Source organism: Arachis ipaensis, chromosome B04 (genome assembly GCF_000816755.2).
Source record: "Arachis ipaensis cultivar K30076 chromosome B04, Araip1.1, whole genome shotgun sequence".
In the NCBI taxonomy this organism is placed as follows: Eukaryota; Viridiplantae; Streptophyta; class Magnoliopsida; order Fabales; family Fabaceae; genus Arachis; species Arachis ipaensis.
In genome coordinates, this window is record NC_029788.2 from 127,954,327 (window position 1) to 127,969,748 (window position 15,422).

Genomic DNA, 15,422 nt, shown 5'->3' on the forward strand with positions numbered 1-15,422 from the left:
AACCGTTTAAATTGAATAACCAATAATGATTTTTTGATCACATACAAAAGCACAGGATGTACCTACTATGTAAGAGTTATAACTCATATGGCATAGTCTTTTCATATTCTTTTAAAAAGTCGTGAATTCGAATCTCCTTATTTTTAGTAAAAAATAAAAAATAAAAAAACCAATACGTTAAATTTAAAATAGGCACCTGAGATTTACACTAAAAAAATTTTAAGATTTTTTGGTGACTAAAATAAACTAAACAAAGAAAAATAAAACAAAGGATTTGCTTAAATAGAGGGACAATCCTTTTTAAGATTATTCTTAAACTCCTCCCAAGGTGAAGGAAGCTCCATATGAGAAAGTTGAAACTTCATCGCCATCTTTGCCATAGTATCTGCCACCGTGTTTGCATCTCTCATAATCAAACAAAAGTGAACACGTCAATTCAAATGCATGATATCTCTTATTTTGAGCACCAATGGATCAATAAACCCAAAACCATCATGGTGATTAGTTACAAGATTAAATGCTTCCACACAATCCGTCTCACAAATAATATCTCGTTGACCCACATCTCAAGCTAAGAGATATCCTCTCCAAATAGCAAACAATTCTCATTGAAAAATACTATTACTCTCAATCATTCCCAAATACCCCCTTTGCCAACTCCCATTACAATCTCTAATAACACAAGCAAAATCAACACTATCACCCGAATCAAGATAACTAGCATCACAATTAATCTTGAAAGTACCAATAGATAGGGGATTCCAAAAACCATTTAGAGTAGAGAGAATGGACATACGTTGTAATTCAAAAATATTTCTAAGCTCCTTTTCTGAAGTTAATGCCAAACAAATCACTTTTTCCGGAGGTTAAGTTTAATGAGGATTAAAGATGTCATTATTCCTTGCTCGCCATATCCACCAAAGTTCCGAAAAGAACTTGAATGGATGCTCTCTGCTATGATACAAGAACCAGTTCTTTAAATCCAAAGGATGACAAGAAATATCTAACCTATGCCATACAAGCTGAGCTTTTGGGCAATCTCGAATACAATGTAAAACCGATTCCTAGTTAGAAAGACATCTTGGGCACCTTTCCGATGACGACATCCCTCTTCTAAAGCAAAAACTTGCAGTAGGAAGAGCCTCCTGAAGACACAACCAAGCCAAAAATTTGTGCTTTTCCGGAACAAGATGACGCCAAAGCCAAAGCCAATTCTCCCGCTCCTCCCAATCAAAAAGCTTCTTACATAACCACAAGTAACCATTGCGTGAGTCATAGACTTTTGCAGCAGACCTAAACTAATACCAACCCACTTCTGGACCTGCTTGCACATCTGGATTGTAAGAGAGAATATTACCTTTCAGATTTTGAGATAAAGGAGAATAAAGAGTATCCAAATGCCATCTACCAACCGACCAAATATCCTGTATTCAGAGATTCGAATCAGAAATGTGAACATAATCCATCTCGTTAGATAACCATCATTCTCTCCTCCAGCTAGAAAATCAAAAATTCTGATTCAAATTCCCAATACACCAAGCAAACTCATCCTTCAACACTTCCCAAGCCTTGCAAAGACTCCTCCAAATAGGAGAGCCTTTGTTCTTAGAACAATTAAAACAGTTATATAGAGATGATCGGTATTTGGCATCCAACAATTGGACCCATAACTTATTTAGCTGCTGAAAAAAAGTCCAAATTAGCTTCCCAAGAAGAGCAATATTCACACCATAAGAATTTCTAATCCCCAAACCTCCATATTTTTTTGGAGTAACCAGTACCTTCCAACTAACAAGATTCAATCCTCTTCTATCAACTTGTCCTTTATAAAGAAAATTTCTCATCATAGACTCCAATTTACTAATGATTCCTTTAGGAAAAATAGAGACATGCATCTGGTACGTGGGAATAGCAGCTACAACAGAATTAACCAAGTAGAGTCTACCAGCCTGATTGAGTAAATTCCCATTTTTAGCTTGCTAGTCTACTTCGAATCTTATCCAGGACACCATTGACAGCTGAACGGGTCACCCTAGAATGGCTAAGGGTAACCCCAAGATATTTGCCCAAGTCTTGGACAAATCTGATAGAGGATACCCCAGTAAAAATATCTTTCCTTGTTGCAGAGACATTCTTGGAGCAAAGGGTTTTAGACTTCTCCACATTAATCTTCATCCCAGATGCTTTGCAAAAAGTCTCTAAAACTAATATCACATTTTGCACTTGTCTCTTTGTAGCTTTACATAATATAAGCAAGTCATCTGCAAACATTAAGTAGGATATCCTTGGTCCCCCTCTAGAAACAGCAACTAGCTCCCACAAGCCCAAATCAACCTGATGACTAATAAAGCATGTCAATCGCTTCATACACAACACAAAAAGATAGGGTGACATAGGGTCTCCTTGTCTAAGACCCCGGCTAGGAGTAAAGCCATTCAGACGATTTTCATTCCAAAGAATAGATAAGGAGGAAGCAGTGACACAATTATAATCAAATTAATTGTAGGAATAGGAAAACCAAAGCTCTTAAGGATATGAGCTAAAAACCTCCAGTCAACTCTGTCATAAGCTTTCTCTAGATCAATTTTAAACGCCAGTATACCTTTCTTTGATTTAGTCTTCTTCATAAAGTGGAGGACTTCTTGAGCAATAATGATGTTGTCAGGAGTTCCTCGTCCCAGAATAAATTCTCCTTGAAGCAGGCCAACAATCTCCGCAAGATGAGGACGGAGCCTATTAACAAGAACTTTCGTGATGATCTTGTAAACTAAATTATAGAGACTAATTGGCCTAAAAAATTTTAAGATTTTAATTATATTAATTTAATTTATGGGATTTGAAAAATTGCCCTAAGTTAATCTTGTACATGTTACTAACTTTACAGAAAACGAATGTGAGACTAATATAATGTATTTTTCTAATATCAAGAATTAAATTAGTATAATGGAGATTTTGAAAATCTTTTTAGAGCACAGCCAATTTCAAAAATTACTTTTGGTTTTACTCCAAAATTTATTTGATACTTTGTTTCTAGACCTATAATACTTTAAGAGATTTTTGCATAGGATTCCAATACAAATTGGTTGTGACTCTAGCATACGAGTATTTTTTAAAAGGTCAAGGGGCTAATCTGGCTCTGTTTTTATGGTATTATTTCTACTGCTAGCAATTATTTTCGCAGATGTTTGATAATCACATATCTTTATCCCTAAGTGCAACGAAACGTATGAAACCACAGAACATTGTCTTAAATCTTATAATAAAGTTAAGTATATTTAGAACAGCTTGAAGGCGGAAATGAAAAGTGGGGATGTATCTTTGGATTTTTGGAGTTATTTTTGTATTAATCTTCAGAAAAATGATCTTTACTGCAGGGCTTTAGTGGATTTAAAGAGATAGAAACAATGATATTTTTAATCAAAATGTCAGTTGGAACAAGGGTAAGGTTCTCATATTTATTATATATTATGGGCTGAATATGGTATTGTTAAGCGTACTAACCAGGTGACTAATCATACCTCTTTGATTGATTCTTGGTGCCCTCCTCCTATCAATGTAGTTAAGCTAAATTACGTTACTAGTCTTTTTGAGCAATACCATTTGGCTAGTGATTGACGGGTTATGTTGCAAGTATTCTGATAGGACTCATAAAATGGTGTGAACTTTATGCAATTTGAATGGCCTAAAAAGAGTAGGAATAAGGAGGCTTATTTGAAACAAATTATTTGGAGGCTTATCTTATTATAAACAAAGAATCTACTGTAATGCGAATGGATAATGTTCTTGTCTGCGAAATAGGTCGGCTCCTAGTGGCAGATGACTGTCAAACTATCACCTTGGAGGCTGAACGTCCGATCCTTGAATCCGAGCTTTTCTTTCCGATGTGGCGTGAGAGTATAAGCGGTGGAGAGGGGGAGTGTACCTACAAAGGCACTCCAATGCTTAAGTCAGTGTATTGTATTATTCGAACTCCTCAAAGAAAATACTTTACCTTGCTTTTATATGATGGGTTTCTCGTTAGTTATGTTCTGAGCATTAACGTCGGTTTTGAAATGATTGATAACGTAACTGACTGCTATCCGTTTGGACGTCGGTTATGATGGGAACGTTAACTGGCCGAGTTATAGCTCATAAAATCCGAGCTATAACGTGTGATACCGAGTTATAACTCGTATTGATAACTGCCATATCACAGCCCCCAAGCTTAGCCTGAGGAGAGTTTTTAATGAAGCAGGTTGAGCTTCTTGATGAGTTATAACTCGATTAGATGGGTTACTGACGGAACCCCCTGTTCAACGTACTTCATTAAAAAATTATTGTTTTAGGTGTGGGGAGGCGTGTCCACTTTTTACTGAGGAGAGAGAAACATTGATGATAGTATTAAAGACTTGTTGTGTTTCCAAAGTAGGTTGTGTCGTTTGATGTGACTAAGGTAGCAGTTTCTGCATTTGAAATGTTTGTTTATGGTGGGATTAATTGGATTTATTGGTTTCCAACTTGAAGTTATAGCCTGGTAACATTTGACGTTTTGGTTTTGCCTCTTTGGGAACAGAATGAGTAAGAGAGGTATGTAAGCTCTGTCTTCTTGCTTCTGATTTATTATTTCATTCTTCCCCCCTTCTTGTTTGCTTGCTGTTTTTCTTAATGGGATTTGAGAAGGAGAAAAAGGGGTGAGATTGACTGGTCTTACGACTGGGTTAGTGAGGATGTGAAGTCCCGAGTGTCCCTATTCTGTGATGAGGCTGCTGTTAAGGAGGTGAATGCAGCGAAGGTTGTAAGGGCTGGTTCTGGGTTGCAAGTTGAGTTACTGCCATGTAACAATGATGATAGGGTTTATCACCGGGGGCAGGGATTCGAATATTTCTACATGCATAGTTGTGTTCTAGAAGAACTGAGAGTGAATTTGCCATTTATGAAGTTTGAGTGTCAGGTGTTGAAACAGTTAAACTGTGCTGCATCTCAGTTTCATCCTAATGGCTGGGCGTTCTTACGTTCCTTCGAGATTCTGATGGAGTTTCTTGAGGAGATGCCATCAGTAGATTTGTTCTTTTCCCTATTTCAGGCAAAGGGGGTATGAAAAGGGGGTTGGATTAATTTCAACAGTACCCCTGGATTTGGTATATTCAAGTTACATAAATCCTCCTTTAAGGATTTTAAGAAAATGTATCTTAAGGTTAGGAATCTGGAAAAATACTTTCCCTTTTATGTTGATGAGGATTTGGCAGAGAGGTTTCCGTTGTGGTGGTGTTTGGAACCTCAAAATATACTCGGTCCCGAAGTTATATCTCCGAGAAATGTGTGCCTGATTGAGTTCTTGGTTGAGAATATTGATCGTAAAGATCTGATTTCAATGTATGAGTTACTCAAGTGGGAAGAAGATAAAGATGCTGTCTTAGAGTACTTGGGTGAGTTTGGAATTTTCTTTGTTTGTATATTATTTTCCTAGGAATTTCTGACAGATGTTGTGTTTGTTTTGTAGGAGGTAAATACCCTGGGGTTTCAGCTGCATCTCTGAGGTCTCGATTTAAAAGTAAGAATTTGGAAAAGGAAGTGTCTTCGTTAAATCGTGAAAAAGGGGCGGTGGTTGGAGAAGTTAGTCAGCCTCCTCAGGGGCGTAGAAAAGTGATTTTGAAGAAGAGGAAATCGGACGTGGTGGAGTTGTCGGAGGACTCTAGTGGAAAGGAGCAGGGGGTTTCCTTAGAAGAAATTCAAGCTTTTATGGTAAACCATAAAAAGCTTCATGAAGTGTTTGAGCAGAGCGAGGGTTTGTCGAAATACAGGCTTTTATGGGTAATCAAAAAAGGCTTCACGAAATTTCTAAACAAAGTGAGGCATTTTCTGTTTGGGGAAAAGAGTATCCCTATATGGCTGTGGTGGATGAGTATTGTCAGTCTTCAGCCGATGTATCTTTGGCCAACGAGGTTGGTGAAATGGCAATCAGGCAATATATGCAGGTAAGGTCCGATTTTATTTTTACTGTTATTTTATTTTTGTAGTAGGATGTTTTATGTAATGTGTAGGTATTATGGTTTGTAGGTTGTTGGCTTGCGGCTAGCCAGTTTGGGACGTAGCCAGGAGTTGAAACATAAGAAAGTAATAGTTCAAAAAGAGGATTATTTACTGTTAAAAGAAGAATTGAGTAAAAGAAAAGGTGTTGTGGCCGAATTGCAGACTAAGTTGGCTGATACTGAGAAGCAGTTGAAAGAGACAAAGGATAATTATGCTAAGGATGTTGAGGATTTGAAGAAAAAGGAAGCCGATTTGGTGAGCATGAAATCTCGGTTGATTGAGGTTACTGCTCAGCTTAAAGAAATGGAGAAGAAGAAAGGAGATAAAATTTTGGACTCATTTGTTGAGGGGTTTGAAAGAGCATCTTTACAGGCGAAGTTCCTTGCACCAGAAGTTGATCTGTCTGAGATGGATCCTGGAAAGATCGTCCGGGATGGAAAGATGGTCGAGGATGATGGTGTTGCCAAAGATGAGGCTGAGAATGTTTAGTATGCTTTTATGCCGTTTTGTAGTGGTCTGTTTGGTAGAACTTTTTATGTTTTGAATATTTTGTTGCTGCCGATGTAATGGATGATACATTGTGATAGTTGCTTTTGTAAGTTTGTAGTTTGCTGATATAGTTGTTTGACTTTTGTTTATATAGTGTGTTTGAAATTGCTTTTGAGGTGTTTGAAAAAGCTTTTGCTTAAGTGATTAGAATTTCTGTTCAAAATATTCCTTTTTTGTTTGAATGATATGATTGCCGACCATGGGCAGATTGTAATTAGATGGAAATGTTCGTCGTTTGAATGTATTTGAGATTGACAATAGATAAACTTGTATCTATGCTTTAATGGTAAAATCAATTATCAGAATGATTGAGGAATAGAGTTGGTATACACCTTATTGCTCATATACAGTAAATTGGTGAACCTTTGGATACAAAGGCACAGGTAGGCTAGCCTCGTTAACAACTCTCCAAGCAAAACCCTTTGGAAAAAATCTTGGTAGTAAAAAAAAGAGTACAAGCCTGCCCCTGACTTTTAACTATAAAACTTCTTTAGGGAGGAAATATTCCAGGTATTAGGTAGGGTCGTCCCACTTTGCTGCGAGTTTTCCATGGGAAGATGGTCTCCGTGCAGTTTCTGTCTTTCGAAGAACTAAATCGCCTTCTTGAAATGATCGGCCTCTTACTGATTTGTTATGTCACCGAGCTATTGTTTGGTGTGCCGCGTGTCCCTTATTTCTTCGATGATATCTAACTCGGCTCGCTGAGTTTCATCTTGGTGACCGAGTTGAGTTCTGATGAAAGTTTGGGAGATCTCTAAAGGTATCATAGCCTCAGAAACATATACAAGTCGGAATGGCGTCTCCTTTGTTGAGGATTGTGGGGTGGTATTATATCCCCAAAGGATTTTAGGTATTAGCTCGGCCCAGAATCTTTTAGCATCATCTAACTTCTTCTTGAGTGCATACAATATGACCTTATTTGCAGCCTCTGCCAATCCGTTTGTTTGAGGGTGTTCAATGGAGGCGAAATGTTGTCTGACTTTAAGGTTCTGCAAAAAAGATTTGAAACTTCTGATCGGCAAACTAGCAACCATTGCCAGTTATGATATGCCGAGAAATTCTAAAACGGCAAATAATATTTTTCCAAATGAAAGAGATAATTTGCTGGGATGTAATCCTAGCTAAAGGTTGGGCCTCGACCCACTTTGAAAAATAGTCAATTGCAACTATGAGAAATTTTACCTGGCTCGGTGCCATTGGGAACGGACAGAGTATATCCAACCCCCATTGGTTAAAGGGCCAACTAACGTCGAAATGGTGTAGTTGCTCGGCAGGAATGTGTATGAGTGGTGCGTGTTTCTGGCAATTGTCACATGTCCGAACTTTGTATTGGCTATCTTGTTTTAAGGTAGGCCAATAGAAACCGGCGCGGAGGATTTTTGAGGCTAGACTCCGAGCTCTAGTGTGTGTTCCGCAAATTACCTCATGTGCTTCTGACAATGCTATATCAGCTTCATCTTTGGTAAGGCATTTTAGTAATGGGCGAGTAAATCCTCGCCTATACAAAGTTCCGTTGAGTAATGTGAAAAAGATGCTTGTCTTTGGAACCTTTTTGTATCCTCGACCATATCTGGTACATGACCTGTTTATAAATATTGTATAAAGTCGTTCTGCCAATCCTTTTTCTGTGTGACACTTAACACATCCGTTATTTCTAACACTTGGAGAAGTTATGGTGGATTGATGTAAAACAGATAAATCGGATTGTGTGCTGCCGAGTTTAGATAAGAGGTCGGCCCGATGGTTCTGTTCTCGTGGTATATGGTGTATTTCGAATTTTGTAAATTTTGAAATTAAATCTTTGACTAACAATAAGTATTTAGAAAGCAGAGGATCTCTTACCTAGAAAAGGTCATTTACCTGCTGTACTACCAATAGAGAGTCGCAATAAACCTTTATGGCCGATATATGGAGGTCTAAACAAAGTCGGAGTTCAGCGATGAGGGCTTCATATTCGGATTGATTGTTGCTGGCTTTAAAAGATAGGTGTAATGAGTGTTCCAGAATGAAACCATCGTCGCCCTCCAAACGGATTCCAGCGCCACAGCCCTCATTGTTATATAAAACGTCTACATATAAGGTCCATTGTATTGTATGGTCTTTTTCTGAAGGGATTGTCAGTTCTTCTATAAAGTTGGCCAGGAATTATGACTTGATCGGTCCTCTTGCTTGGTATCTGATGTCAAACTCAGACAATTTGATTGACCACTTAACAAGTCTGCCTGCAATTTCTGGTTTGTGTAGCTCCTGGCGCAATGGGTGGTTTGTCCTGACGTAGATGACATGGCTCTGGAAATAAGGTCGGAGCCTCCTTGCTGAAAATATTGATGCTAATGCAAGCTTCTCAATCCTCGGTTAATTGAGCTCGGCGTGTTGGAGGATTTTACTGACGAAGTATATTGGATGTTGGACTTTGTTCCTTTTTGTAACAAGAGCAGAGCTTATTGCCCAGTCAGTAACTGATAAGTATAAGAATAAATCTTCCCCTTGTAAGGGTTTTTGTAAGATCAGCGGTTGTGAGAGAGTTGTTTTCAGTCCATCGAAAGCTCTCTCACAATCGTTATTCCACTGAAAATTGTTTTTCTTTTTAATTGTTTGGAAGAAGGGAATAGATTTTGAAGCTAAACAGGGGACAAATCTGGATAGTGCAGCAAGTCTTCCTGTGAGGCGTTGGACTTCTTTTATTGTCTTTGGGCTTGCCATATCCAGCACTGCTCGGCATTTGTTAGGATTTGCCTCAATACCCCTGCTGGTTAGTAAGAAACCTAAAAACTTACCACCTTGAACAGCAAAGGCGCATTTCTCCGGGTTTAGGCGTATGTTGTAGTGGCGTATTTGGCCGAAGATCTTTGTTAAGTCGTCGATATGGTTTTTGCCGACCTTTGTCTTTGCAACCATATCGTCAACATAAATTTCTATATTTTTGCCGATCTGCTTGGTGAAGACTTTGTCCATGAAACGCTGGTAAGTTGCCCCTGTATCCATTAGTCCAAATGGCATAACTTTATAACAATAGTTACCGAACTCAGTGATAAATGCCGTTTTACTTTGATCAAAAGGGTGCATAAATATTTGATTATAACCCGAATAGGCATCCATAAAACTTAAGGTAGCATAACCAGAAGCGTTATCTACCAATGAGTCTATGGATGGTAAAGGATAAGACTCTTTCGGGCATGCTCTGTTTAAGTCAGTAAAGTCGATGCACATGCGCCACTTACCGTTTTGTTTTCTTACCATTACAACATTGGCCGGCCAGGTGGTGAATCTGATTTCTTTAATGAATGCTACATTAATCAGCTTTTGAGTCTCTTCCAATGATGCCTTTTTCTTTTCATCTCTGAGGTTTCTTTTTTTCTGCTGCACTGGTCGTGCGGAAAGGTTTATGGCCAGTTTATGGCTGATGATTTGTGAGACGATGCCGGGCATGTTAGAAGGCGTCCATGCAAATAGGTCGGCTTGGTCTTACAGGAAAGCTTGTATGGCATTTAGCTCTACTGTGCTTATTGATGTACCTACATAGGTAAATTTGTTAGGATCATTATTGAAATATACTTTCTGTAAGTCACCTGATGGCGTAGGCCGTTCAAGAAAGTCGGCTCTCGGATCTAGGTCGGCTAATGCAGAGCTATGAACGGTGAGGTGGACATTGTTGACTTGTTGTTGTTTTGAACGACTTGGGAGCTTCATGCTGATGTTGTACCATTGTCGTGCCTCTTTATGGTCTCCGTGGATTGTTACAACATGTTCGTTCTGCAGAGAAAACTTAACGCACAGGTGAACGGTAGATACAATTGCACTGAACTTGTTTAAGAAAGGTCAGCCAAGTATGAGATTATAGGGGCTGAAGTAGTCTACTACTAAATATTGAATATCACATGTTTTTGAAAGAGGATGCTCACCCAGTGTGGTTTGTAACCACACTGATCCCAATATTGGAACTCGTTCACCCGAGAAGCCAACTAAGTCTCCCCCTGTTGACTAGAGGATGTTGTCGCTGAGCTTCATTTTTTGGAATGTTGAATAAAACAGAACGTCGGCGCTGCTCCCTGGATTTAGAAGTACCTTCCTCTCCAACAGATCTCCCAATTGAAGTGTGATAACCACAGGGTCATCTAGATTCTGTATGTTGGAATCGAAATCTGCGTGCGTAAACGTCATTTGTGGAAACTTGGCCGTGATTTTGGATTCGTGCTGTGGTTCATCTACCGAGCATATTGCTCGGAATGATCTCTTTCTGGCTGAGTTTGATGATCCTCCACTGGCGTATCCTCCTGAAATACAATTAATACTACCTCGGGGCTTTTCATATTCGCTTGAGGATCCCTTCTCATTTCCTCGGCTTTGGTGTTCGGACGAAGCATTGGGAATTGAAGCTGTGGTACGTCTTTGGATGTGACCTCCGATGTATTTGTCAAGGTGGCCTTGCCGAGCTAACCGTTCCAACTTCCAAGAGGTCTTTTGCCACCACACAGTCATCAGTAGTGTGGCCGTGCTTCTGGTGAAAAGCACAGTATTTAGACTTGTCCACGTTCTTAGTATCTTGGTAAGTACTGGCCTTCCTTGGTGGCTTGATCAGCTTTGAGTTCAGGATCTCTTTGATAATGTCCTCTCGCTTGGTATTGAACTGCGTGTAAGAATCAAATCGAGGGGTTAGTTTAAAATTTTTCTTACTGTTCTGCGCCTTATCTTTGTCTCTATAATATGTTTTGTCGGACTTCCGAGCTTGTCTGAGCTCCTCAATATCAATTTGGCCTTTGGCTTTCTCGCGGAACCCGGCAAGGATTTTTGGCTTGGCAACCGCGATGGTCTCTTGGAACTTCCCAGGTCGGAGTCCGCTTTTGATGGCGTGTAGATGGACCTCAGGATGGAGGTCGGGTATGCTGATAGCGACTTTCGTGAAGTGAGTCATATAGTCTTTCAAGCTCTCGTTTTGGCCCTGCTTGATTGTATGCAGATAAATTGCAGATCCGGCGAAGTGGTCCTCAAATAGCTTGGCCAGCTGTTGGAATCGTGAGATTGAACCTGCAGGTAAACCACAAAGCCAATTAAGTGCAGAACCGTCTAAATAATTCGGAAAACAACGGCATAAAACAGTATCAGATGCACCGTTAACGATCATTATTGATCGGAATTTTTTGAGAAACTTTTTTGGATCTCCGAGCCCATCATAAGGTTTGAGGGTCAGTGGTAGGGTGAACTTCATGGTAGTTTGAAGTTCATCACTTCTGGTCTGAACGTCCCACGGGCTCGTCGGGCTCTTCATTCTTGTCTTCAGGCTGGGCTCCCTCAACTTGGATGGTCTCCGAGACGTGAGAGGGGTCGGAATGATGTTCATTATCTTCTGGTTGTTGTTGCTGAGTGTTGTTATTTTCGATCCGGGCATTGTTCAGCTCGACGATTTTGGCAGCCATTCTTTGATTCTCTTCTGCCATACGCTGATTGGCCTGTTGTAACTCGGTTACCATCCGAAGAAGTTCGGATGCGGAAGGAGATGGTACATCAGCCATGGATGCGAGTGAAGGTAATGGGACCAAAAAAGAAAAGATCTATTTTCTCGGGCCCACGGTGGGCGCCAATTGTTCTTGTTTGCGAAATAGGTCGACTCCTAGTGGCAGATGACTGTCGAACTATCACCTTGGAGGCTGAACATCCGATCCTTGAATCCGAGCTTTTCTTTCCGATGTGGCGTGAGAGTATAAGCGGTGGAGAGGGGGAGTGTACCTGCAAAGGCACTCCAATGCTTAAATCAGTGTATTGTATTGTTCGAACTCCTCAAAGAAAATACTTTACCTTGCTTTTATATGATGGGTTTCTCGTCAGTTATGTTCCGAGCATTAACGTCGGTTTTGAAATGATTGATAACGTAACTGACTGCTATCCGTTTTGACATCGATTATGACGGGAACGTTAATTGGCCGAGTTATAGCTCATAAAAGCCGAGCTATAACATGTGATACCGAGTTATAACTCGTATTGATAACCGCCATATTGGTAGTTATAACTTGAATTACAAAACTAAAAAATTAGACTAATAATTAAAATATTAGCAAAAAATAACAAATTTTATTGGTAGTTTAGTTTTATTTTCTTTACATTATAGTACTTTAGTTAGCTGTTTTAAGGTCATAAAGAAACTCAAATAGAAAAGTTTACGTTGTAAAGTATGCAATAATGCGAGTTAGCAAGTAAATGTCACCCTACTCTCAATTATAACTTCCATCATTCAATAAGTAATTTTTTAGTTTTTATACATTCTATTCATAATGAGAAATGCTATTTATACACTCAAATTAGTCACTAAAATTAACCACCAATGTATTTGTGTATAAATACATGTGTGATTTAATTTATTTTTAATGTATATTTATATTCCAACATGTTATACTGGTGGCTGACTTTGGTGGCTGATTTTGGTGTACACTACGTAGCATAACCCATTGATAATATATTACACCCATTTATAGTATTTTAGAGCATAGCTACATTTATTCCATACATATATTAGTGAAAATTAAATACATAGCTAGATAAGTGCTCTAGACACTGAAGCAGCATTATCATTATCATTTTCATTATCATCATCAATAACAAGCTTGAACTCTTGGAGCTCCTTGAAGTTCAACCATGGCTTCACCAACACTTTGGCTTCATAAACTTGTTTCTTCTCATCACCATCTTTTGCCTCCATAGTTATTTCATATATGCTTCCAGCAACTACTTGCTCCTTTGCACTTATCACCCTCACAAGCTCCAAGCTTGAATTCTGCAGCAGAAATTAGAAATTATAAACATATTATTCAAATACAAAAATATTAATCACTTATATTTTCTCAAATTCATTCGAACTAAAAGTATTACTTCAAATCATACAAACATAAAAATAGAATAATAAACCCCATTTTGAATAATAACCCCACTAACATACTAACATAAAGCACAAGACATTAATTAAGTGACAAAAATAACCCAAATTAAAATGAATTATTTATTTTATCTGGGAAAAAAATTAGAAACAGAAGTAGAAGACTATTGAAGAAGAAGAACCGAATTTTTGTTATGTTCTTCAAGAGCAAAGCGAGCAAGGTTCTGGATCTCAATGCTGTTCTGGCTTCCTTCAACCACACGATTGCCACCTAGTGTAGCCATTTTCTCTTATCTCTGATTTCTTTTCTTTTTTCTTCACCACTTTATAATTTGTTACATGAATTGTGATCTTGGTTTGTTAAATATCTATGTCCCTTTATATATAGTTTGACACTTTGACTTGCAGGTTCAACGTTTTGAGTGGTTAATAATGGCACCCTCCAAGCATATCTAAATACTAATATGAATATCTAAATCTCATGTAATTACCCGCACGTGTTTTTATTGGTGCATAGTCTTACAATGATTTGATAGAAAGGATTAATACTTGTAATTTACAATTCCATTAATAAAAGTACTTGAAGTTAAGAGTTAACGATAATTAGAAAATCTCACGTTCATCCTTAGATAGCACCAAATTTGTCCCACATCAGGTAAGGAAAAAGTTTTATAAATATTTTTAATGTCTAAGAGAGTTGGTTTAGTCCGCCGAGTTGAGTAACGCCAACTTGTGACTCAAGTGAGGGCACCAAGGTGATGGAACATGGTTTAGGCTACGCTTGGTGGGATTAGAAGCTTGCACCATGCTGGCTTGCCCGCTCCAAGTTGAGAGTTGGGCCCGCTCCAATTTCTGAACTCTGTATGAGAAGAATTGAATCTAACATTAAGACTCGAACTATTACTGGAGCAATAGGGACAAAATTAAGGCGAAAAGAATTTGCAGAGAGGAAAGTCGAGATGAAGTTGATAACAGAGATGAAAATATAGAATCAAGTTAATTATTGACTTTTTTTTTTCCTTTTCAATTACCAGAGAGACCTATAAACCAATATAACAGAGAATCAACAAAATGAAATAGAGTGAAAGTGCTGTGAGTGATAGGAACGCCAATGTGAGTGGATGACGATGCAGTGCGATAGAAAATAATTTCAACAAAGAAGGATCAGATTCAGAATGGTGAAATAAAAAATTGAAAGCAATTCTGAATTAAGGAGATTTACCTGTCAAGACAAGGAACAGTGGTGGCACCTGACGGAGTAAAAGAAAACCAGTGGTGGCAGCGGAAGAGGTCACAGGTTTGCAGCGACGGAGGGAGCAAAGTCTCACATCGGGCATGTAAATGAAAGAAGAAAAGTTTATATAGTTTATAAGAAGAACTATGTTTGCCAAGCTTGGTAACGCTAGTTTGTTTACTTATCAGAGGCATTCTGGTGACGGATTTGGGCTCGAGTTTGCGGCGTAAGGCTGACCTGTTCGCTCTATGTTTAGAGCACCGATCTCTCTGGACTCATGATAAGAAAAACAACAGGTCATTGCTTCCTCAGCCCCCTTGGCCCGGTGTAATGGGCCTTCCATATTTTTTATTTTTTGTTTTTATTACAATCAAAAAACAAATCTCCTTTCATATATTTTTTTTTTTTGCACAACCATTAAATAATATTTTCTATTCATATCTTTTGGAAAAACAAATTTAAAATAAAAAAAAATTTAAATTTTACACTAATAAAATTTATACCTAATCAATTTAATTCTTATAACTTTTAAAATTCATTAATTAACTCAAATTTTATAACTATCTAGAATAAACAAAATATTATGTATTAAATAATTAAAATTGTTAATATTTAATATTTAATTATAATGAAATTTGTCAATAATTATAATATTCTATATCATATCTTTTTAATAATTATCTTTTTTTTTCTATATCTCTATAAATATTATATATATCTTTTAAATAATTTTTAATTTTTTCTTTACAATGTTTTTAATATATA

General features: G+C 38.0%; 2 protein-coding genes across 2 annotated transcripts; both read right to left on the reverse strand.

Moving 5' to 3' along the window:
* Window positions 10,973–11,680, reverse strand: LOC107637301. Its single transcript, XM_016340731.1, has one exon. The coding sequence runs from the start codon at window positions 11,678–11,680 to the stop codon at window positions 10,973–10,975; it is 708 nt and encodes a 235-aa protein (XP_016196217.1).
* On the reverse strand, window positions 12,784–13,822 carry LOC107638143 (cysteine proteinase inhibitor). The gene is made up of 2 exons (XM_016341312.2): window positions 13,606–13,822; window positions 12,784–13,324 (listed from the first exon to the last, which is right to left on the reverse strand). Exons 1-2 carry the CDS (start codon window positions 13,705–13,707, stop codon window positions 13,085–13,087), a joined length of 342 nt encoding a protein of 113 aa, XP_016196798.1. The 5' UTR covers window positions 13,708–13,822; the 3' UTR covers window positions 12,784–13,084.

What these genes read in the sequence shown, in the direction of transcription:
- LOC107637301 (XM_016340731.1), bottom strand. Translation starts at nt 11,680, where the DNA reads ATGATCGTTAACGGTGCATCTGATACTGTTTTATGCCGTTGTTTTCCG.
- LOC107638143 (XM_016341312.2), bottom strand. Translation starts at nt 13,707, where the DNA reads ATGGCTACACTAGGTGGCAATCGTGTGGTTGAAGGAAGCCAGAACAGC. An exon ending in AAGAACATAACAAAAATTCG is followed by an intron (nt 13,325 to 13,605) that starts GTTCTTCTTCTT and finishes TTTCTGCTGCAG; the next exon opens with AATTCAAGCTTGGAGCTTGT.